Source organism: Balaenoptera physalus (genome assembly GCF_965194825.1).
Source record: "Balaenoptera physalus genome assembly, chromosome: 12".
Lineage (NCBI taxonomy): Eukaryota > Metazoa > Chordata > Mammalia > Artiodactyla > Balaenopteridae > Balaenoptera > Balaenoptera physalus.
Window position 1 is genome coordinate 61,864,463 of NC_138897.1, and position 22,912 is coordinate 61,887,374.

A 22,912-nucleotide genomic window follows, 5' to 3' on the forward strand; every position below is an offset into this window, starting at 1 on the left:
GTAGGAGCTGGGCAGTGGGTATATGTGGGGGTGACCACTGTCAAAGTCTTTCAATTTGGCTGCAAGTTTGAGATTATACACTGAGAAATGTTAGAGGGTAAAATGAGTGCTTTGGCATCCAGTCTTCATGACTAATGCAGAAAAAATGAACAACAACATGAAGTAACCTGTCCAACTGGTTAAAAACCTGTTAGATTTAATAGCTAATCTAAGACGTTGTTACTAAACCAATTTCAAGCCTTTGTGCAAGAAACAAAAATTCAAAACTTCTGCTATTGCAAAAATGTTACGGTACCAATTATTGAGTGCTAACCATGTGCCAGGATTCTGCTGAAGGTTTCCTATGAAATGTCTTCCCACTGAATCCTCACAACAGTCAATGAAGTAGGTAAAATAGGTATCGTCCTATGTCTTTGACAGACAAGAAAACTGAGGCTGGATGAGCTTATCCAAGGCCGTGGAGCTGGGACCTGACAGAGCTGGGATTCGAGTTCTGAGCTGAATGATCTCCCAGACAAGACAGCTCTTCAGCGGTATTGGATTCTGCTCCGCCTGCTGCTTCAATCTTATGGACATTTAGTCATGAACTCGACAGGAAAGTTAAGGTTTTATACACACACAGTATATGAGTCAATCCTGGCGGGGCTCTAGGCACACAGTCGATGGGTACAAAGCTATAGTTGAAATCCAGTTCAGCCACGTGTCATGGGCTTGGCTGTGAACTTGCCCAAGACACCTGAGATTCCGCACCTCAGTGTCTTCATGTGTGAATGGAGGCGGATTTCAGGCGGATTGCTCCACAGAGCACTTAGTAACATTTTGGCTTCATGGACAAGTTTGCTTTTTGCTTTGTGATATTTCTGTCATCCTGTGAATTCTCAGTGTGCCAGCTCTGAGGTACTGGGGTGTGTCCCCCTTTTTGTGTAACCTCAAACTCCAAATCTTTCTGCTTCCTGTGTGCAGTCATCTGTCATCTTAAAAAAAAAAATCTTTCCCAAAGCACTGTAGCTCCCGTCTCATCCTATGGGGGGAGTTTAGCATTCACCCCTGCCCCTGCCCAATATTTCCGAGAGTATCAGGGGAACAGGCTTACGTTTTCATCAGCATCTTTTACTCTGAATTAGCGATTTTACCTTACTTGCCTCCTGCAGTAAATATGCTCACTCCATCCTGAGTTGCCCCAGGCCCTTTTGACTTGAATTCCTCTATATTTAACCTAACAGGAAAACACAAACAACTGCAACAACTTTTTTTTTTTAATAATTTTAAATCTTTATTTATTTATTTTTGGCTGTGTTGGGTCTTCATTTCTGTGGGAGGGCTTTCTCTAGTTGCGGCGAGCGGGGGCCACTCTTCATCACGGTGTGCGGGCCTCTCACTATCGTGGCCTCTCTCGTTGCAGAGCACAGGCTCCAGACGCGCAGGCTCAGTAGTTGTGGCTCACGGGCTTAGTTGCTCCGTGGCATGTGGGATCTTCCCAGACCAGGGCTCGAACCCGTGTTCCCCGCATTGGCAGGCAGATTCTCAACCACTGCGCCACCAGGGAAGCCCTGCAACAACTTTTTATAGAAGAAATGAGAATAGTGAGGGATTATTAACAGAAGAGGGGAGAAATAACTTCAACTGTCATTCATCCATTCGACTAATATTGATTGAGTGCCTCTTATACGCCAGGCATTGTTCTGGTGCTGGAAATATCAAAATGATTAAAACAGACCAGAAGAGAAAAATCCCTACCCTCCTCAGGTTTACTTTCTAGTTGGGAGAAGGGAAGAGGACCTTTTATTTATGTATTTTGTTGATTGTCTGTTGTACGTTGGATGGTGAGAAGGGGTGGAGAAAAACAAGGAGGGAAGAGAGAGAGGTGCCTGCAGGTCGGGTGGATGTGGGAGTGTACGATTTTAAATAGGGTGATAGGAAAGGACCCACTTAGGAGGATACCTGGGAGGACAGAGGAACCAATGCTGTGGAAGTCTGCAGGCAGGATGCTCCAGTCAGACACAGACACTTCCGTCACTGCAAAGACTCTGTGAGTGCTGGGCTGAGAGCTTGAAGTGTCAAGTATCATGATGAACTCCTGGATTTTACATATTTGATGCGTTTTAATCCATTGCAGTTATTTTCTTATTGATGCTCAAATTGTCCCATTTGTGGCCAGGGAGAGACACTTCAATATTTTGCCCGAGGGAGAGAGGGAGGTGAGCAAGGTGGGGAGCTGCGGAAAGTCAGTGCAGTGAAGCTGGTCCCAGGTGCTCCACGGAGGAGGGATGGCTGAAGGATGCACTCAGAATCCTGCCGGACCTTTTTTTAAAAAAATTAATTAAATTAAATTAATTTATTTTGGCTGCACCGGGTCTTAGTTGCGGCATGCGGATTCTTTGTTGCGGCATGCGTGCGGGATCTAGTTCCCCAACCAGGGATCGAACCCGGGCCCCCTGCATTGGGAGCGTGGAGTCTTACCCACTGGACCACCAGGGAAGTCCCCTGCCAGACCCTAAGAACCATATCATGCTGTGAGATTTGTGTGGGTGTGGGTGTGGGTGTGAGTGTGTGTATAGAAAAGGGACTGAGCCTGAGGCCAATTCAACATGATACAGAATATAAACATCATGTAGCAGGAACCCAAAGACCTAAAAAGACCACAGATGTTAAGCTCTTACCTGAGAATTAGTAGAAATCCTGGGGGCAGTTACTTGGGACTTCCCCAGCTAGGGGTTGGAATGGGGAGGAGGGAAAACAGAAAGGATAACTCAAAATAATTGAGTTTCCAGGGCCATGGAAAGCCCACACAATCTCTGATATTTCTATATGCATAATGTCTGCATGACCAACAGGCTTGAGAGCTCTTTTAAAAGTAGGGAGGATGACACTGGAAGTCAGTTAGATTTGCAAATTATCGTCTGTAGAAAAACCTGCATAGATTTCTGGGTGAGGGAGGAGCGAGGAGGAGCAGGAATTTGATGAAGTGGAGAACAGTATGCTTTGGAACGAAGTATGAGGCACTTAGTCTGACAAAGGACTTTTTTTTTTTTTTTCTGATTTGTATATCCATCGATATCAACATCTAAATACAAAATCTCTAACATCTAAATTGTTGGGCTTCCCTGGTGGCGCAGTGGTTGAGAATCTGCCTGCCAATGCAGGGGACACAGGCTCGAGCCCTGGTCTGGGAAGATCCCACATGCCGCGGAGCAACTAGGCCCGTGAGCCACAATTACTGAGCCTGTGCGTCTGGAGCCTGTGCTCCGCAACAAGAGAGGCCGCGATAATAAGAGGCCCACGCACCGCAATGAAGAATGGCCCCCACTTGCCACAACTAGAAAAAGCCCTCCCACAGAAACGAAGACCCAACACAGCCGTAAATAAATAAATAAATAAACAAAAATTAAAAACATCTAAATTGTCCTGGAAGGTTCAGTATCTGTGGTTTCATCCTTATAGTTCAAATCTCTTTCTTATATAAAATATCCAGAGAGAGTCTAAAATATGACTGTACAGGAAGTTCATTGTAGTGAAGGTTGATTAACATAAGGAGTCTGATCACAGACCAAAGCTTGAGGATATTTTTGTGACACAAACTGGCACTGTCTTTTTGTTGTGTAGGATATGAACTCTCAGGCTTTAAGCCCCTGCGGGAGAATAGCACTTACTACTATGTAAATAATTGAGTACACATGACCAATATTCTCGAGATTCTGGAGTTATTCAAGAGCAGAAAAGTGGCTGCTATAGACTGAATATTTGTGTTGACCACCAATTCTTATGCTGAAGCCTAATTGCCAATGTATTTGGAGTTGGAGTCTTTGGGGGGGGGGTGATTAGATCATGAGGGTGGGGCCCTTGTGAATGGGATCAGTGCCCTTACAAAAGAGACCCCAGAGAGCTCCCTTAGCCATCTATGAACTAGGGAGCAGACCCTCACCAGACACCAAATCTACCGGAGCATTGATCTTCAACTTGCCAGCATCCAGAACTGTGAGAAATAAATGTTGCTTAAGCCACCCAATCTATGGTATTTTTGTTATAATAGTCTCAATGAACTAAAATTGTGATAGATGAGAAAACTGTCATCTTAAGTGATTCCTTACAATATGTGATTGTGCTAGGTGACTGTGGAAAACTCTCAGGTGTGTAGTAATTGATTCACCTTTTATTGCAAAGTATATTTTGGAAAATAAACTGATGCAAGCTAGTCACTTCATATAAATACTCTGTATGATGTTGAACTTTCTGGGTTCTAATTCTCAGAATGAGAGCCAGACTGACAGAGATGTTTAACCTCAATGGGAAGCCTCACGCTCATCAGACATGCTCACTTATGCCCCAGACTAACCCCCTTAGATACAAATGGAGAAATTGTGCTCCACTAGCAAGTGGGTCATAAGATTCCTAGTCATGATTTAGGTAACGATAGAATTTGTGTGTGTGCATAGCACATGAATTCTTATCTGTCCTTGCCTTGGCGTATGAGTTAAAGTACAACCCCCCGCAAAGCACCTGTCATTCTAGCTATACCTATGTACTTTGGCGATTGACCCCTGTCTCACTGCTCCGTCTCTCCTCCGTGCCTTTGATCAACCCATTCCTTTTGCTTAAGATGCCTCTACAGTGGAGGTTCTCAACCTTGGCTGCACCCAAACACAGATGCCTTTGGCCCTTCCTGCCTCCCCCATCCTGATGTAATTGATTTGCTGTGCAGATTTCTTCCCAGGTTGAAAACTGCTGCGGGACGTGCCTGTGGACTCTGGCAGTAGACTCCCCTGGTGAATTTGTTAGAAACGCAAATTGGCTCTCAGAGCAGACCTACCGAGTCAGAATCCACTTGTGGGTGGTGGGGGGAGGGCTAAATAAATTCAACTTCAAAGCCATCTTTTCAGGTCTGGGGCTGAACTATTAACCAGACCTTCAGACCCTAACTGCTGCGTGAAGTCCTCTATGTGCATCCCGACACGGAGGAAGAATCTACTGTCCTGATGTGTGTTAAAAGGCACAGGACTGTTTGCCTAAGTGCAGCTGAAACTGCCCTCCGGGTCACAGCACAGATACCAGTGTTGGGTGGTGACAGCCCCAAGGGACAGCAGTGTCTTCCCGCTGAGACTGCTGGGCTGAAAGGGTTGCAGCCTTTAGCGTGACAAAGGGATGTGTTTGGGAAACGAAGATTTCCTGATCATAGACAAATAGGTCTCAACAGTCACACGCTCTGATGTAGGCCTGTCTGAACAGGAAAAGGAGGACCTCTTATTTGTCAGGAGGTCTGCTTGAAAAGAAAAGAGGTGGGGGGGGGGAAGAAAAAAAAAACCCACTGAAATATTGCTTACTTCCTAGAAGGAAGGACACATTCTTGGATTGAACTCAAAGGATGTCGGGCTCAACAAGGATGTCAGTTAACTCTGTCTTATTCTGGGGCCGTTTGTTTGCCAAGAACCAAAAAATCACTCAAACCACTTAAATAAAAGGGGGATGGTTTTAAAGACACAGTCGTCATACTTCGTTCTATGTGGTCACTTGTCAGCGCTGTGATTTGCGAGGCGGTTGTGCTCACACGTTAGGTTTGCAAAATCAGTTTTGTAGCTCTTTGAGCATAGAAGGGGGATTTTTTAAACTTTTGGTGTCTCCAAACTGAATGAAAACAGACTGTAAAAAAACGCTGACTGCTTTGCCCTGACTATCAGGAAGCTTAGAAAGAAACTTAGGATTCACAACTCAGGACCCTGGGAGCTTGGTGAATTTACTTATCTAGCAATTTTCTTTTTCTTATTTCTTTTTTTTAATTTTAAAACTGTTCAGTGTTTTATGATTTAATTCTGTAAATCACCTTAAAGCCTTTTTAGATGTGGAGTTTTACTTTTTTTTTTTTTTTTGGTTGTGCCAGGCCTTAGTTGTGGCTCTCAGGCTCCTTAGTTGCGGCATGCATGTGGGATCTAGTTCCCTGACCAGGGACTGAACCCCTGTCCCCTGCATTGGAAGGCAGATTCTTAACCACTGCACCACCAGGGAAGTCCCTGGAGTTCTACTTTTTAAAAAACTAATAATTAAAAAACAGAACTACCATGCATAGGCACTGGTGTCCCGGTATAAACCTACTGACCATCAAAGTGTTTCCGCTCTGCTCCTGTCCTGGATCGAGTCCCAGGGTTAGCCTAGACTCTGCTGCAGGAACCCGTTGGGATCTTAGGCTGCCATCTAAGTAAGGGCTGTGCAAATAAACCCAGTTCCTGGAGGAGTTCACACCTTGGGGCTGATGTTACATTAAATCTGCCTCCACATTTCTAGCGACTTTTTTCCTTCCTTGTTGAAAGTCAACTGGAAGGTGCCTGCATTTGTGGTTGCTGTTTTAAGCATGCCTCTGCATTTACTTTATGAATGCTTTGTTTCCTTGTTTGCAAAGGTAGGTGCTAAAACTCATACCTGCTTGGTGAAGTGAAAATCAAGGCAGCCCTTTTGGAAAGCCAATTGGCAATATTTAAGAACAAAAGTGCACGTCCATTTGTCTACGACTATAACCCTTAGATACACTTCCAGGTGTACTGAAGATACATTGTAAAACGATTTTCACTGCAGATTTTGTTTGTCATAGCAAGTGGTGGAAACAGCCTAATAGTCCATCAGTAGGGGGACTAACAATGTTTTATGGTTCATTCATAAACTGGAATGCTATGGAGCCATTAAAGAGAATGGGTGGGTCAGAATGTTCTGAAATGGAGCATTCATTACTAAATGAAAAAGCAAACAGTAGAGGAATGTGTGTAGTATGCTTCCAGTCTGTGGGAAAAGGAAAAATATATACTTGAATGTGTATAGAAAAATTTTGGGAGGGTATACAATAAAGTGTTCAAAGATGTTGAATATTGCAGAAAAGAACTGGAGTGAAAGGAGGCTTATTTTCATTATATACACTCTTATTCTGTTTGAAATTTTCATATGGGTACATTTTTCACCAGAAAAAAAAAAAAAAAAGATGCATTGCTTTGTCTTGCACAAAAGTCTCGTACGTACAAAGCATCTAGAGTTAGATGGATTCAAATACTAGCTCTGTCACTTACCTGTGACCTCGAGGTGCTCCCTAATTTACCTGTAGTGACTATCTCACGGGGCTGCTGTGAGGATTAAGTTACAGAATGCATATCAAACAGTATTCTCTTAGTAAACGTAAATGTGTAATAATGATGATGCTAGTGGACATTTATTGAACGCTTACCATGTGCAAGGCACTGTATTAAGAACTTTACATATATTAATTCATTTAATCCTTAAACCAACCCTATGAAACAAGTACTATTTTCATCCTAATTGTACAGATGGAGAAACTGAGGCAACAGAGAGGCTAAGTACCTTGCCTGAGAAGACACAGCTAGTAAATGGTAGTGCAGAGGATTCAAACCCAGGCAGTCTGGCTCCATAGCCCAAGCTTTTCCCCACTTACCCAACGGCTCTGTCCCTGCTGGGCAGACAGGTCTACTCGGGGCAGCATGAGGCTGATGAGAGGGTCGGTCCAGTTTCTAAGAGAAATGCTGAGAATATCTGTAAATGTCTTATAAGCTTATGGCAAGGCTTTCTGACCAACCCCATGTCAGAACGTTACAATCAAGGTGACACGTGGGTGTTTCCGCTGGAGTGTGAGGGGACTTTTCCCTCTGCCTCTGTTTGCTCCCAGCTGGGTCCTCTCTGCCTGTGAATCTGGAGTCCCTGACAGGAATCCTGCTGGGAAATCTTTACGGCATGATGAAGCCAACAGGGATCCCGGGGTGTAGAAGGGGTGGAGAGACCTGTCTTTTCTGTGTCTATTATCTAATGAACACATTTTAATACTAGGAGTGGTGGAGGACCTGCCTTCTTTCACGAGAATCATTCAGGTGATGCAGTTCCGTCAGAATGACTGTCTCTGGGGACGGTATGCCAACTTTCCCAGTGTGGTCAAGACCTCGTATTTCTGTAGGTCAGCATTACCTTAATATTTAACTCAGGTTCTCTCAGTTGAATATTTAACCTAACTGTAATGTGTTGCCTTTGCTAGAAGAACAGCTGGTCTTTGGCCTCCTCAAAATCTGTCTTTAAATGAAGTGCCCTTGAGAACAAATACATGAAGAATTCAGCCACTGACAGGTGGCTTAGGTCCCCATTAGTAGGGTGTTTTTCTTTCCTTGTGTCCAGGATTACTCAGAGTTATCTGAATAACTATTCCTCACTTCACCACTATTTCCAAAGTGCTTAACAGGCATGCTCAGTCAGTTTGGAAATCCCTATTGTCCTGTGCCAACATCTCTCCTCTGTTCCAATTTTCCAAACTACTGATCAATTTTTCACTCTCTCTGTAAGACTGCTTTCTTTCTTTATGATGTCATTTTGAACAACCTGCTAGTCAAGGGATCTTTGGGGCATCGACTCAAGATGGAAACAGACACCAGCTCCTTGGAAAGGATTCCCTTTCAGACATTCCAGACGCATTACCTTGCTTGATTAATGTAAGAAACAAGTCAGGAGCCCTTGAGTTGCTCTTTCAAGTTTGTCCAATTCAACGTTAGAAGTACCAGGCTCACTCTGACCTCCCAGGTCCTGCTCCTGGCCAGGGGCCAGGCTGCAGAGAAGAAAACTGTCAACTCCCACCGGCAAAGGCAGTGAAGGCAGCGAGGGTCTCTTCCCTCCAAAGGACTCTAAGAGTAAATTATTTAAACTCCTTCTCACCTTTGTTTAAGATCTGCCTCTTCTCACACTTGGGAATTACCAACAGACATTGTATTGGCTGAGGTTGCAAAGTACATTAGGTCTTATTCTAGAAAGGAAATGAAGTGACGAAGCTGGTGTTTTAAAGAATGTCACTTATAGAAGTAAACATTTTCTATAGCAAGAGATTATTCCCTAAGACTAAAACCCCTCTAAAATGTACCCTCCCCCAATTTTTTTCAGTGAATAGAATATTTTAATCTTCAGAGATGTTTCTTCCAATATACTTTATGGGGACATCCACAGTATTATCTAACTCCCTAGATGTTTCTCTTCATTTTTTCATAATAGAAATTGCTAGTAGGCATTGGACTTGAATGTCCTAGAAAGAAGGAAGGACTCATCAACTGATCATTATGGGTGTAGATCTCAGAAGGCTAGCTATGCAGGAATGTTTTCTGTTTGCAGAGCATTGGTCTTCAGAGGTAGTGAAAGCACCAGGATTTAAGACTACAAAACCTGTAATTGTTTATAACCTCCTCATACTAGACTCAATAGAAAGAATGCATTTTCCCTCTTTATATCACAAGAGAGAACTAAGACTCCATTTGCTTCCCCCTTCCTCCTTTCCAAAGTGAAAAAGAGAGTTTTTCTTTTCTTTTCTTCCTTTGGCTGCGTTGGGTCTTCATTGCTGCAGGCGGGCTTTCTCTAGTTGCCGCGAGCGGGGGCTACTCTTTGTTGCAGTGGGCGGGCTTTTCATTGCAGTGGCTTCTCTTGTTGCAGAGCACGGGCTCTAGGCACGCAGGCTTCAGTAGTTGTGGCACTCAGGCTCAGTAGTTGTGGCTCGCGGGCTCTAGAGTGCAGGCTCAGTAGTTGTGGTGCACGGGCTTAGTTGCTCCGCGGCACGTGGGATCTTCCTGGACCAGGGATCGAACCCGTGTCCCCTGCATTGGCAGGTGGATTCTTAACCACTGTGCCAGCAGGGAAGTCCCAAGGAGAGTTTTTCTATGGAAGAATCTCTTTATTGAGGTCTCTATAGAAGCTCCCTCGTGACACTGATTTACCTATCGAGTAACCTGGAAAGAGGACATTAGCATCTACTCCCTGAAGGCAGTCTAGAAGTGTGAAGCAGAAGAATGGCACTTTTTTCATCTGTTCTAGTGAAAACATTTGATGAATAGCAACAGTTCAATCAGCTACATGGCCGACTTTGACTTTTGGTGTTTATTAAAGTGTTTTCTTGTTTTCTGCCGTATTCTCTAAATTCAGGGTTGTGCTCATTTGCATAGAGGACATATCATAATAATCCATTGACTATTGCACTGGGGCTTCCCATTGCTGTGGTTTTCTGATGATGCCTCCCTGGGCCAGCAGGAAGCCCACATAGGGAAGAGCACACTATTTCCTCTCTCTGCTTCAGGGGAAATGAGTGACTTGCAGAGGAATTTAAGACCTATTCTGTAAACTTACATTAGTAAATGCGTTAGGACCAGAGAGGGTTTTCAGGCTGGGCCACTAGTTTCTGTTTGCAAAAGGAGTTAATCTGATCTTAGTTTAGTAGCTGAAAGTTAAACAGCCTATTGAACAAACCCCAGGTGGATTTTGGTACCCTTTGGTAACAGTGGCATTAGAGAATGAACACATTCAGACAGTAGGATTTTCCATATGTCATTTATTTAAACCAAAATCAGTTTATATTTTCAAGGGGGTGGATTTCAAAGATACAAAAAGAAATTCAAACCATTTTGTTCGATATCTATAAAAAATGAAGTTACATTTTGCTGTGGGTGGGGCGGGAGTGGACCCTGTAACATGGGAAATTGCTTCACTGAAATTCAAATTTCTGTGTGCAAAAACTAACTCATTTTGTTTTAGGATTGGCTGAAATGTTTAAGGAGCCCCGATGAAATATAAGAATTAATTTGCTAAAAGTCAAGAAGTATAATCACAGTTCAGACTACATGAACGGTCAGGGCATGAGCCAAAGTTACGAGATCTTTGCAACCTCGCCTGCATCCAGCCACTTGATCATTGCTCTTTGGAAGCACTTTCAAAAGTACATTGTGTTATTTTGGTGACTGGCACAGGTCTTGCTTGTGTATAAAAATCAGACAAAGTGGCTTATCTGCTTAACAGTTTCCAAGTTTGTTGCATATAGATGGATGGCTTTGCCCAAGAACTTGGTGGGAGGAAGTACTGTGGACACAGGTCTCAGGGTTGTGGCATTTTCAGATCAGTGTAAGCCCACTTTATAAAGTGTTCTAATTTACTTTTTTGTTGTTGTTTTTGGTGAGTCTGTATTTTTGTGTATAAAGTAAGGCTTACAAATATGACCTTGATGAAAACCAGGGGAAATTGACAATGGCAATTACCAATTCTAAATGTGAGAAGAATGATAAAGACCTCACTGAAGACAAAGCTGAACGCAGGCTTGGATTTTGGACTCAAATCTGTCACTTAATAATTGTGTCACACTGGGCGAGTGACCGAACCTCAGGGAGAAGTTTTTCAGTCCTGTGAGGATGAAATGAAAACCACAGTGCATCATTCTGATTTTCCCTACCCCAGAGAACCGTGTAGGAAACAAAACTGATGAAATGTTTTCAAAGAGATCCACGTGGGTAAAAAATCTATACAGATTTGAACATGTTTGAGAAGCTAATAACATCTTTCATAAAACATACAGCTCCTGACCTGAAACTTTCAGATGCGTGTAATCATCACAATAAAAGGACTTTTAGTTCTTGGTACTTAAAGCCCTGCCATAGGGTGCAAGGCCTACCCACCAGCTCACAGGGACTAGTACATGTGTTGTTACAATGAAAGTCACAATGATATGCTTCTTAACTGCTTAATTATTCACCCCCCCCAAAGACAATTACTTATATTTTAGAAGAAGTAGGACTCTATAGTGAAAACACACAGACCTGAAAGCAGTGCATTGAGTATTTTATTAATTTCTTTTTACATTATGGGAAACATTCATCTATTTACAATTTTTTTTTGTCCACACGCAATCTAGGTAGATAAGCCTATGAAATTCCAATTCATAAAGCCATAAAAATGTTCCCCACCCCTCCATCTGAAGGCTTTCAAATGAATCTTTTTTTTTTCCAAACCAAAATAATTTTTAAAAATTACATTTGGGAATTCAGATATGCTAGTGATTTACATTCCAGTTATTTAAAATATGCATCTAGACATGTTTTAAAAAAGAAATGGTAAATTCACAAGGATAAGGCTTAAATTAAAGTGGTAATGCACAGTAAAACATTAAGGAAACATCTATAAATAACAGAAATATAGTACAAATAAATTAGTTCTATTTACCATTTCAAATATTAAAAATCTTTAATCCATTTCTTCATCTCTCTTTACAAAAAGGTTATGTGAGTTGTATGGAAACATCTGCAAAAAATATAATAAATACTTAATTTCTTTTAACGTTTTTTGATGTGGGAGACAAACTTCTTTTGTAATCCCCCCCTCCCCGAGAAAATGCCCAAACACCTTTATACCAAAGTTAAACAAAATAAGTAATTTTTCAGGGTACATACATTTTCCAATATGAACTAAAAAACATTTCTACAAATTACATCAGAAGAACAATGTAACAAAGGTTATGGTCATGGATGTCAGCTTAAGGGGGCAAGTGATTAACAGGCAGCTTTATGTGGGATCATGTCTTAACATCAATAATTAGCCTTTTATAAAGTGTTTGTACAATTGGTGTTTTCAAGGAAGGCAAAGGTCATGGTGCCTGGAGGCCTTCGGCTAAAAGATTTAAAATTCTTACCAAAAATAGCTTATGAATATACAAATACCATTCACATAGACAAGATAAATAGGCCATCTCTTGTCTCTCTTTAAAATATCCTGGGCTAAACCAGTTTCCAAAGAAAATATTGTAGGATGATCTTGAATCGTATTAGAAATCTATTTCTTAATCCAAATCTTATCTCTACCTCAGGGCACAGAGCTGTGGATGGGGACACCTGGTCTTCAAATGGATGTGGCTTCCTTCACGTTAATCTGTGAGTTCCGAGTCACCGTCAGGATTGAATGAGACCATAGGCTACCCAAGGTGGCAGTTGGCCTTACTTGATGCAAACTTTGTGTGACCTTCCTTGGCTGCTACAGAGTAAAGAAAAGGTGTATTCTTTTTAAAACCAGCAAAACTTGAAGCTCAAATTCTCTGTCTGCTCCAATTTTATAAAGCATTCAAAGGTGCTCTGTTCACCCTAGTTAAAAGTTGGTTGGTTGGTTTTTAAATGTTAGTAGCCCTTGTCTTGTAAACCACAGCAGTAAACATTTGTGCCCTGTTTATAAAGATAGCTCAAAGCATCAATGGCTCTGAGAGGTAGCGAATTCTCTAGTGGTTTTAGAATATGTCCATGAAAATAGTTGTTGCCAGAACCCATCACCTCTCTTAATTTCTTAAATAAAATTAAATTAGCACCTGGCTATGAGAGTGTATTTTTTTTTTTTTTTAAAAAGCGTCTCTGGTGCAAGAGTATTTGATGTATGTTTTTAAAAGTCTTTCATTTTTCAATGGTAATTTCTAACGCTTTAGGGAGCTGGATAAAACGCCAGTGATCATTTAAGATCACCTCATTCTAAGTGCTTAAACTGCTACGAGTAAGGGCATTTAAAGGTAACTTGAGCTGGATGCAAAGGTCATACTGGCCATCCATCAGGACTAAAAACGGAAATCAACATTCTCTGCCAAAAGCCTGGGTTTCTTTCAGTGTTTAGGAATCATGACACTGTCCCCCTCTATGTGGCTGCTGAACCTCGCAGGTCAAATTTCTTCTCTCTCTACCTGGGACCTCAAGACAAGTGGCCGCTCTTTGGAACGAGGCAGCATGTCTACTGGGACAGAAAGCTTATTTTACCGGTTTGACACGGGACAAAATCCTTATTCGGGGGTGTGTTAGGACTCTCTGGAGCAGTGAGAAAAGACTGATGGAGACAGACGTCTGCCGTATGAACTACTGGGTTAAAAGAGACGGATGTGTAGCATTCCAAGGGGATGCTAGGAAAATCCCAACTTTTCGCAGAAAGCAGCCCGGCTGCCATGTACAGCACTCCGTAAGCAGAGATGTACTTAGCTCTGTGTAATTAGGTAGGCCCCCAGGATGGACACTAACAAATTAATAGAACCAACACTTTCCCCTAAAGACCCCACCACCACCATCACAACAATATAATATACATAGTACGAGAAAAGCTGATAAAACACTTCAGGTCTAACTTCTTAAGAATAGGACAAAAGAAAAAATCCCTTATGTAGTCTTTTAAACTAGCAGTGCTTCCTTTGCCTTGCCTTGCCTGTCTTCATTTTATTGCCTTTCAGAATAGATGGATATCCCTGAAAGATCGGATTGACAATCTTCTGCTGATTGAGACATCTGAAGCAGTGACTGATGACACAAGAGTGAGGCAGTTTGTGCAGCTGTGAGCGACGCAGGTACCCCCGGCACCCGCAGGGTTTGCTTCTCTTTCCCCCACTCCGCATCCTGGTCCCCCGCCCCCCAGCCCCTCTGCGTCCCCTCTCGGTGTGTCACTTCCCGACTCCGGTGACAGGGTGTGTGATTTCTGAGGTTGGAAATCAAGCGTTCCATCTGCTTGCCCAAATAGGAAGCGTGTCGGGGAAATCAGGGGGATCGGAGCCCTAGTTTCCTAGTTTCTTTCGGGTGGAAGTCCGCGAGGTCCCGAGGGGACCCCCCCCCCCGGGGACACCCCTCCCCCGCCCCGGGATCCTGGATTTCTGAGATACCCTATGGTTCGATATTGCTGGAATCTAGGGACAGACAAGCTCGAGAGAACGGAGGATGGCGGGTGACCTAGAGGGGCCGCGTCTACACGGGTGGGCGGGCCAAGAAGGCGAAGGGCGGGCGCCGGGGAGGAGGCGGGCGGGGGCGCGGCGGCCGGGGGCCTCAGAGCCGGGTCTGCGCCTCGGGGATGTAGATCTCGATGCTCTCGGCGCTCTCGGTGGCCGAGTTCTGGCGGACGGACGCGGCGCGCTTGGCGGCCATCAGGCGCTTGCGGGCCTCCTGGCGCTGCGAGCTCTCCAGCGAGCGCTCCCGGATCAGCGGCGCGGGGCCCTTCGCCGGCTTCTTGGGCACTGGAGGAGGGGCCCTTCGCTCCTGATCAAAGCAGAAGGTTCAGGACATTACACAGCTTCTCAGGACAAGCTTGGGAAAAACTGGGATAGGTCAGTAGTTAGCACACTTTTTTTTTTTTTAAAGCCTAAGGGTGGTTAGGTTAGTTCTGATCTGCACACTGTATATACATATATCTACATGTATAGATATGTATACATTTTTTTCTTCATTATTCTGGCTTGCGTATTCAAAAGATGCAGGGGGAAAAATATACCGGTAAGTTTAAGGCCAAGGGTAAAGCTGGATGGCAGAACTAGGTCTCTCCAAGGGAAGGATGTGGGTATTTAAAATGCCCCCCCGCCTGCTGAAAGGCTGCGGCTCCCAGCACATTTACTGCGGTTTTTCTCTGGAGGCTCCAGACTGTTCCGGGTGCCAGAGATGGGAAAGGGTGGCAGCGGGCGCGTCTTAGAACTCTGCATCCCCCCTAAGGAGGGAGGCGGCGGGTGCGAGCTCGGTTCAGAGTTTAAAAGCCTCCCCGCCCTCTCCTCGGGCCCACCCAAACCTAAACAACCAAACGAGGAAGAAGATTGTAAGCCTGCGTTCGTTTAGCTTTGCTGATGCCACAGTGAGTTACACGCGTTTGCACATCACACACAAACACACAGCAATGTACTGGGCAGGGTCACCCTGGAGGGAGGACTTGGACAGTTCCTTACCCACGGGGGTAGTGCAGTCAGCTCCTAAAACATGCTGCTGGACCGTCACGCCTTGGGGACCTCGGGGCGACTGTGGCGGCCCAGAAGGCAATTCCATCACAGGGACAGACACTATGCCATGAAAACTGAACACAAGACTGAAAGAGTTCATCCCCCTAGCAGCAGCAAACTAGAAAACTGGTGGCTATTTTTAAATGCCGCTGCAAAAACAAAAGCCGTTCATCACTTGGGCTGGAAAAAGAAGTACAGTGGGAAAGAAGGGAACCTAAACCACAAAGGATTTCTAGGAAAAAGACGGTGAGTTTTCAGGCTGCAAAAAGGTCCACGTGAATCTGGTGATTTCACTTTTTAATAAAATACCCTAAATTCTCATCAAACTAAATGTGAAAAGTATCTTAAATTAGGGATTCCATGATTCTCCAAATGGTGTTCTCTGTGTTCCTCCTTCCTTGCCTGGGTGAAGCGCCTAGTTAACGTATTGCACTGGAGTTGCCCGCCGGCTGTTTAAGGTGGAGTCTTGTGTGGATAAAAAAGGGAAGCACAGAGTGCAAACCATATTCCACCAACTCTGATTGTCTTGTTCATTGTTCCCCTTCCAGTTCATGGGGTGATGCAAAGCTCTGATCACAGACAACGTGCATGAAGATTTAGAAATCAAGTTAACTAATGATTTACTGTGTCACTAGGTTACATATATCAATTCTTAGCTTCGCTCCTTTTGGACGTTTAAAATCTTCATTGTTGGGTGACTCAGTAGATATTTTTGCAAGTATGAATGTTGGAAACTTTTTAGTCGTATTTTCCTTTCCTTGCACATTTTATTTTTTTAACTATAATTTTTAAAAATCCATGAGTGAGAAATTAGATGGATCAGCTCTAGAAACTCAGTTACCAGTATGTGTGTACATCTGTAGTGTTTTCTTAAAATCAGACCAATTTAAAAGCTTATTTAGCAGACAGTTTTAAACCCAGATTAAAGAAAACTAGATTGAGTGCAAATGTTTGGCTCCCTCAGCGAGAGGCCACACAGACATCAATGGTACTTTGATGCTTCGCACCAAAACCCCACAGGTGGATGGTGACAGAATTAGAGATGAGCGACAGTGACGAGAGCGGTGGCCCCTTTGATTATGCACTGGCTGTTGGCACTGGATTTCTCCTGGGATCCCATGGACTCCAAGAACCCTGGTATTATAATGGGCAGCAGCAGAATGGATTGGACTGCTGCTCGCTCTCTGATAGGTGAAGGGATCAGAAAAGGGCATCACAAGTATAGCTGTGCCTAATATTTAGAAGTTGAATCTCTCAGAGACATCTGACCTCAGGCCATAGGAAAGCAAAGGGTTAAAAAAGTCATGCATGCCTGGCCAGCCTAGGGAGGTGGACATTGGATACCTGGGCAAGCCTGGTGGACCCGCCATAATCAAATGTGAAAATTGCCATTTATTAATTCAAGTAAAAGAATTTGAGTCTTTATTTCTAAGCTCTTGCATGAGGAACCCAGTGAGCAATATTCCCCAAGGCAAATCAACCAATAGTAAAACTCTTAAAAAAATCCCAACATTTATGATAACTGTCAAACTTTACGGTGTGTATATTTTTAGACTTGAACAACAGTGGTTTCTTTATTACTGTATTTATGAAATGATTATCAAAGTCGGTTAGTTTGCAGGGCTTCCTATTTTCTCGGAAACACATTCTAGGGGTGTAAGGAAGTTGAACTCTTGCTGTATGTAATCATGCACTGAAGATGTCATTTATTTTAGTTTAAAAAGCAAAATGGAGGCAGTTCCTTCCAGTGACTAAAATGGTTTAACTTAAAGTTTAATTAACAAAAAAAAGCCACATTCCCATTTTCCAATTCACAAAGACAGGTTTTTCTTTAAAAATATGCCTGAAACATATTACAGATAATATCCCAAATGATTACTATGTAAACATTGTCATTACAATGAAATTAATATGATATCAGCTCCATTTCACATTGTAAACAGCAAGACTGAAAGCAGAAGCCTATTTAGACTGTCCAGTGTTTGTGCAGGTTTTTAAATGAACCATACAAAATCTACATTGTTCTACCTTCTTGTCAAGAGGATCCATCTGTTTCCAATTATTGGCCTTTAACTGATGAAGTTCATCAAATTTCATACTAATATTTTCTATGGACAACTGCAGCATGTCCCAGAACCCCGCCAAATCCTGGGAGGTGGGCCTTGGATGAGCATTGGGATTCTGTACAAGAGAAAGAAAAACAGTCACGCTTTAGAGGTGATGATCTAGGGCTACAAGCATAGGACCAAGGTGGCATTTTCAAATATTTCAAATAACACCAAGGAGGATGAGTTCCTTTTGGTTTTCAGATAGGAGAGAAAAGTGAGGCTATAGATGGCGCTTTTATTTATTTATTTTATATTTTATATGTATATATGTCTTATATACATATTCACCTTTATTAAGGACTAATTGACAAATAAAACTGCAAAATATTTAGAGTGTACAACGTGATGATTTGATATATACACACATTGTGAAAGGACTCCCCCACTGAGTTAAGTAACACATCATCACCACATGTATTTATCTTTTTGTGTGTGTGAGAACATTTATGTTCTACTCTCTTGGCGAAGCCCAGTTATATAATACACTGCTATCAACTATAGTCACCATGTTCTAATTAGATCTTCAGACCTTATTCATTTTATAGCTGAAAATCTGTACCATGTTACCAACCTCTCCCTATTTCCCCCACACCCAAGCCCCTGGCAACCACGTTTATACTCTCTCTTTCTATGAGTTTGGTTTTTAAAAAAAGATTCCACTGCAAATGATAAGTTTATACACTCATCTTATACACATTTGAGTCAGTGATTCTCAATGTCAAAGTAAAATTCTTCTTTTGTTACTATAACATCCATCAGTACGCTATGGCAGGGAGTCTAAACATTTGAAAAATCCCAGAATGTATGATCTATGACAAGATGCATTTAAAGCTATATTTAAATGAAAATACCTTATTGCAAAAAAAAAAACAAAAACAAAAAACAGTGTATTGGTACTAGAGTCAGTATTCAACTCCATGCCATCCAATATACTCAGAGAACATATAAGGAATCTAAAGTAAGATTCATTTTAATACTCATGTTGAGTGAAAATACTAGGGCAAACAAGTGATAAGTAATAAAAGAACTGGATTTTCAAAGTACTGCGTGTTTAACAATTAAGATATCTCTAATGTAGGAAGTCATTTTATCATATAAGTACTTGGACAAAATCATTTGGAAACGAATTAGTTTTAAATTGACCATAACGTAACACGGCAAATGTGAGAACACTTGTCTATACATACACATAGATGTCTGTAGTGACCCATTTGCTAGATAATATTAAACATCCTTTGGTTTGTGGATTGACTTTCTTTGCCCTCATTCACATATCCCTGACAAGTACTAGAAAGTACGAACCACTCATTTATATGGTCTGAGACAGGAAAAACACAACTAAAGACTGAAGGTGTTGTGTTCATCGTTGGTTACTACCTGCAACAGTAGCTAAAGGCATTCATGGGCAGATGGGTGGGACTCCCATTTGCCAAAAGTTTCTAGCAGGGGTCCGTTTTGGTTACCTCTGGGAATCTGGGCAATTGGAAAGACTGTGAAGTCTCATGCCCTATAATAACTGGAGGCCAGTTCGTACTTTTAAAACCAACCCTATGAGAATATCATCAGAATTTCAGGAAGCGCAAGGTTGGTGACCATCAAAGTTAATAAGTTGGAAAGAACGTTTTAGCCCTTTCATGGACTAGCATTATTGGTCTGGCTTCAAAATAAATACAAGTAAAGAATATATTTATAAACTTACACTTTAAAAACTACCCATAGATCATTGGAATAAGTAAGTTCTAAAATTTGCAAGTATTTGGGTCAGTGTTAAACTCTAATGACATCTGAATTAACAAGAGGGTTTCTCTGTAGTACTTTGATTTAGTAAACTAAAAAGAAGGTTTCTTAATATCTAGGTTCAGAATAGACAGATAATAGCTTTGACAAAGAACTTGTCAAATGGAGTTTTATGATCTCGCAGTATATTTCCTTATCTTATTGGTAACTAAAAGCTAAATTGCTCATACTTTGAAGTCCACCAAAGTCTTTTAGGTCACAAGCCCTGTTGGTTAAACTGTTTTAGCGCATCAGTAGATGAAATGATAGAGGTCGTTTAACTCTGTAACACGGGCAATTTGTTCCTTTCCCACCAAGACTCTCTTTGCTGCCACATCATCCAGGGGATGGATGGGGAAGCAGAGAGAAAGAGCCTGGGCGCTCAGCCAGTCTCCGAATCAGAGGCTCCTGGGACACCCCAGCACAGAAGGAGATGCACAACGCGCTTCAGTCTGAACCAGGCCACTTGGAGGTCAGAGGTGGTAGAGGTTGAGAAGGATAAGGAGGGCCAGGTCCCTGGGTTGACTTTCGTTGCAATCCATTTATTCTGTGCCTGAGAGTCAAGTCGGAGACAAGGTGCAAGCGTTTTCAGGTGTCCTCCTCAGACTAAGAGCTCAGGCAAGGAGAGCTGGGCCTGGTTGTGAGCAATCTCCGTGCTGCTTTTATGCAGCTTTGTAGACCTAAGTGGTGCCATCACCAGGCCACCGTGCTTCCTGCTGCAGAGGAGATGGAGCTGAGCGATCAGGGTGAGGAGGGGACTCAAATCCTGGGGGGGATTTACAGGAATTGAAGTCGAACACACTGGGATTTGAACCTTGGCTCTGCCTCTTACCATGCAGCCCTAGCAAGTCACTGAGCTCTTCCAGGCCCGTTTTCCTCAACTGTAAAACCGTCATAAAAATAATGTCACCATATACTCCAGACCGTTGCTTTGAGGATTTAACCAGATCATAAACTTAAAAGCTCTGAGGACACGGTGCGCTTCTCCTCCTCCTTCTATAATTCTTTTCAAAGGTGTGCTGTGTTTGCCCTGTAGTGTGTACTTATTGGTCTCCACCTGTGTCTTTTGGCCAGTTTGAGAAATATGGCTTCATATGAACTTTTTTACATTTAAAGAGCAAAGAATCATATTAATTAAGATCTGTGACACATCTGCAAGTTTACAGATTAGCAGGAATTCTGTACCTTGCATGTAGTGAAGCTCAATAAGATATTGGCTGAATCACTTATCAATACATCTACTAATATATATTAGCTCATAATTCAGAATAGAATTTCTGAGAAGGTGAAAGAAGGGTCAGGTAATTTTTGCTGAGGGAGGAGAAAACAAACTATAGATGTCAGGGGTGGGGGTGAGGAGGAAGGAAAGGATAGCCCCAAGGGGAGGGTTCAAAAAGAAAAGCCTGGTAAAGAGGGACGGAGAGCACCAACTTTTGCAGGCTTTAGATCTGCTCTTGGTTGAGCCCTGTCTAGATAAATTCCATTCAGTCTGTATTTGTCCTTGTTAACAAGATGTGGTTAGAACTCTAAAATCATAGTTTGGGTCAATCAGATTGCAAATGATTCGTGTTTTTAACCTTCCAGGGGATAAACGAGTTGCCTTTCATTTTCTTTATTTAGATCCAACTTGATCATTAATTGACCAATAAAAGCTATTTTTGTGGAATGACACTTGTAGAGATGGTAGCATTAAAAAAAAAAATTCTGTGAGGAAGCTCTTGCCCTTGTATTTTGCTGGTAATTTTTTTTAAATGTTGATGCTAGTATTGGTTTTGTCTCTTTATTCTGGTTTATTTTGTTTCTGTATGTCCAAGAAGGATGAATGATTCATTGGTCTCAGGGAGATCAAATCTATACTTTATGACAGCTTCCACTTCTGATTCTTGAATTAAAACAGAGAACTCTGATAAGAAAATAGGCCCTGATGGCTATTTCAGAAAGAAACTCATTATCAAAAATGATTTTTTTGCTGTAATATTATTTTTTACATATCAGTCTGCTCCATAGTTTGGTAAGAATAATGAAATCAGAAGGCCAGGAAAATGGAAAGTCTTCAGTTACCGAAAAAAAAAGGGGAGGGGGAATGGAGTTTTAACCTGATTGGATTCTTTCTTCAAAGATTACTTAAGTAAAACATAAATATTTTTAATTTTAAGAAAAGCAGGAAATATATGATTCATCAGAAAACTCTCTATTCCAGGTAAGAGAGTCCGATGGGCTCTGACTCGGTTCTACTTTAGTTGGACCGGTCTTGACAACAGGTTCTTCTCGTGGTACTAGCAGGGAAAATGGTAGTGATGGGTAAGGGTACCTACCAGGTTTTCTTCACACAGTTCTCTGAACTGGTAGAATTTCTGGGCCATAAGAAGTTGGGCACTGCCAACTGCGGTTCGGATTTTCCCTAGAACTGAAAAAAGCAAACAGACAAGAAGTTTACACGTGATGTCTCATTGCTGAGACTTAGTCTGGTAAAGCAAAGAGGAAGTTATGCTGTAGTAATTAGGGAAAACGATAAGCACACCGCACGCGCGCACACGCACACAGCCCGGTCGTGGCCGTTGCTCTGCGGTCCGTGGAACAGACGGTCCTGGGTTAAAGCAGAAAACCAACCTGGAGAAAACCACATGCTCATCATGCATCTTTCTTAGGAATAACGGAGTTTTCCATCACAGCCCTGGATGTTACCAGGAAAGGAGGCAAATAGTTCTGCTTTTTTTTTTTTTTTTTCCTTTTACTGCAAGGATGAATTTCAAGTGTTTACCAGTACAGTTATGGATTTATTTGTGTCAACAGTCATGGTCTGCTAGCTTGTTTTTCTAATCCGAGTCCAAACACAAGAAAAGCAGCCCTAACTTGGAGCGGGGAATCTCGTGGCACTCACCATATCCCATCCATAGCCTTCATTATTTTTCCGGAGTTCAGCCACTGGTACTGTCAGGAAAGAGCCATGGCCAGTTGCAAGATTGTCTAAGGAGTGAACATTGTCAGCCCGTTGCCTAGGGGACGCCAGCACCGCCCCTGCTTTTCCACTCCACGGACCAACGTTATTGTTCATAGAGGTTTAATTCCCTGTGCACTGTGCTGAAAGTCCTCCCCGTTGCAAGCTACTTCTTGCCTCCGGTGCAGTCGAAGGGGAGAACCTTTCAGCGGACGGGCGAGCTGAGCAGAAAGGAGCCTCGGCCCCAGCATCTCGGGCATCCCGAGCTCCGCGTTATCCCAGAGGCGCTCCCTACGCCGGTGGGGTCCCGGCAGCTGCGCGGCTGGAGCCCGGCCACCCGGCACTGGGCGCCGGGCAGGAAGGAAGGGGAGACGGCGCCCACAGAGAAAGCCAGAGCGGGGGAGCCTCCGAGGGGGGCTTGCCCGCTTGGAGATCTTCACAGGGAGAGATTTTATGGGACTGAAGCAGTGTTTTTGCTGCTGTAATTTTGTTCTGAATTTACCGAGCCTTTGACTCGGAGTGGAATTAGATCTCCCTTTCCTGACCTCATTCCCC

General features: G+C 42.8%; 1 protein-coding gene across 22 annotated transcripts in view; it reads right to left on the reverse strand.

Moving 5' to 3' along the window:
- Positions 1–11,593: 11,593 nt before the first annotated feature.
- DLGAP1 (DLG associated protein 1) overlaps positions 11,594–22,912 on the reverse strand; it is an 850,590-nt gene continuing 839,271 nt past the window's right edge. For 17 of the 22 annotated variants that reach the window (XM_082418629.1, XM_082418618.1, XM_082418633.1 and 14 more), the window contains 3 exons: positions 21,735–21,826; positions 17,564–17,716; positions 11,594–14,810 (listed from right to left, as the gene is read on the reverse strand). In XM_082418629.1, the coding sequence (XP_082274755.1) occupies positions 14,601–14,810; positions 17,564–17,716; positions 21,735–21,826 (455 nt within the window). In that variant the 3' untranslated portion in view covers positions 11,594–14,600. Of the gene's footprint in view, positions 14,811–17,212; positions 17,717–21,734; positions 21,827–22,912 lie in introns of those variants that run through there. The other 5 variants (XM_082418630.1, XM_082418623.1, XM_082418622.1 and 2 more) reach the window with 1 other exon arrangement.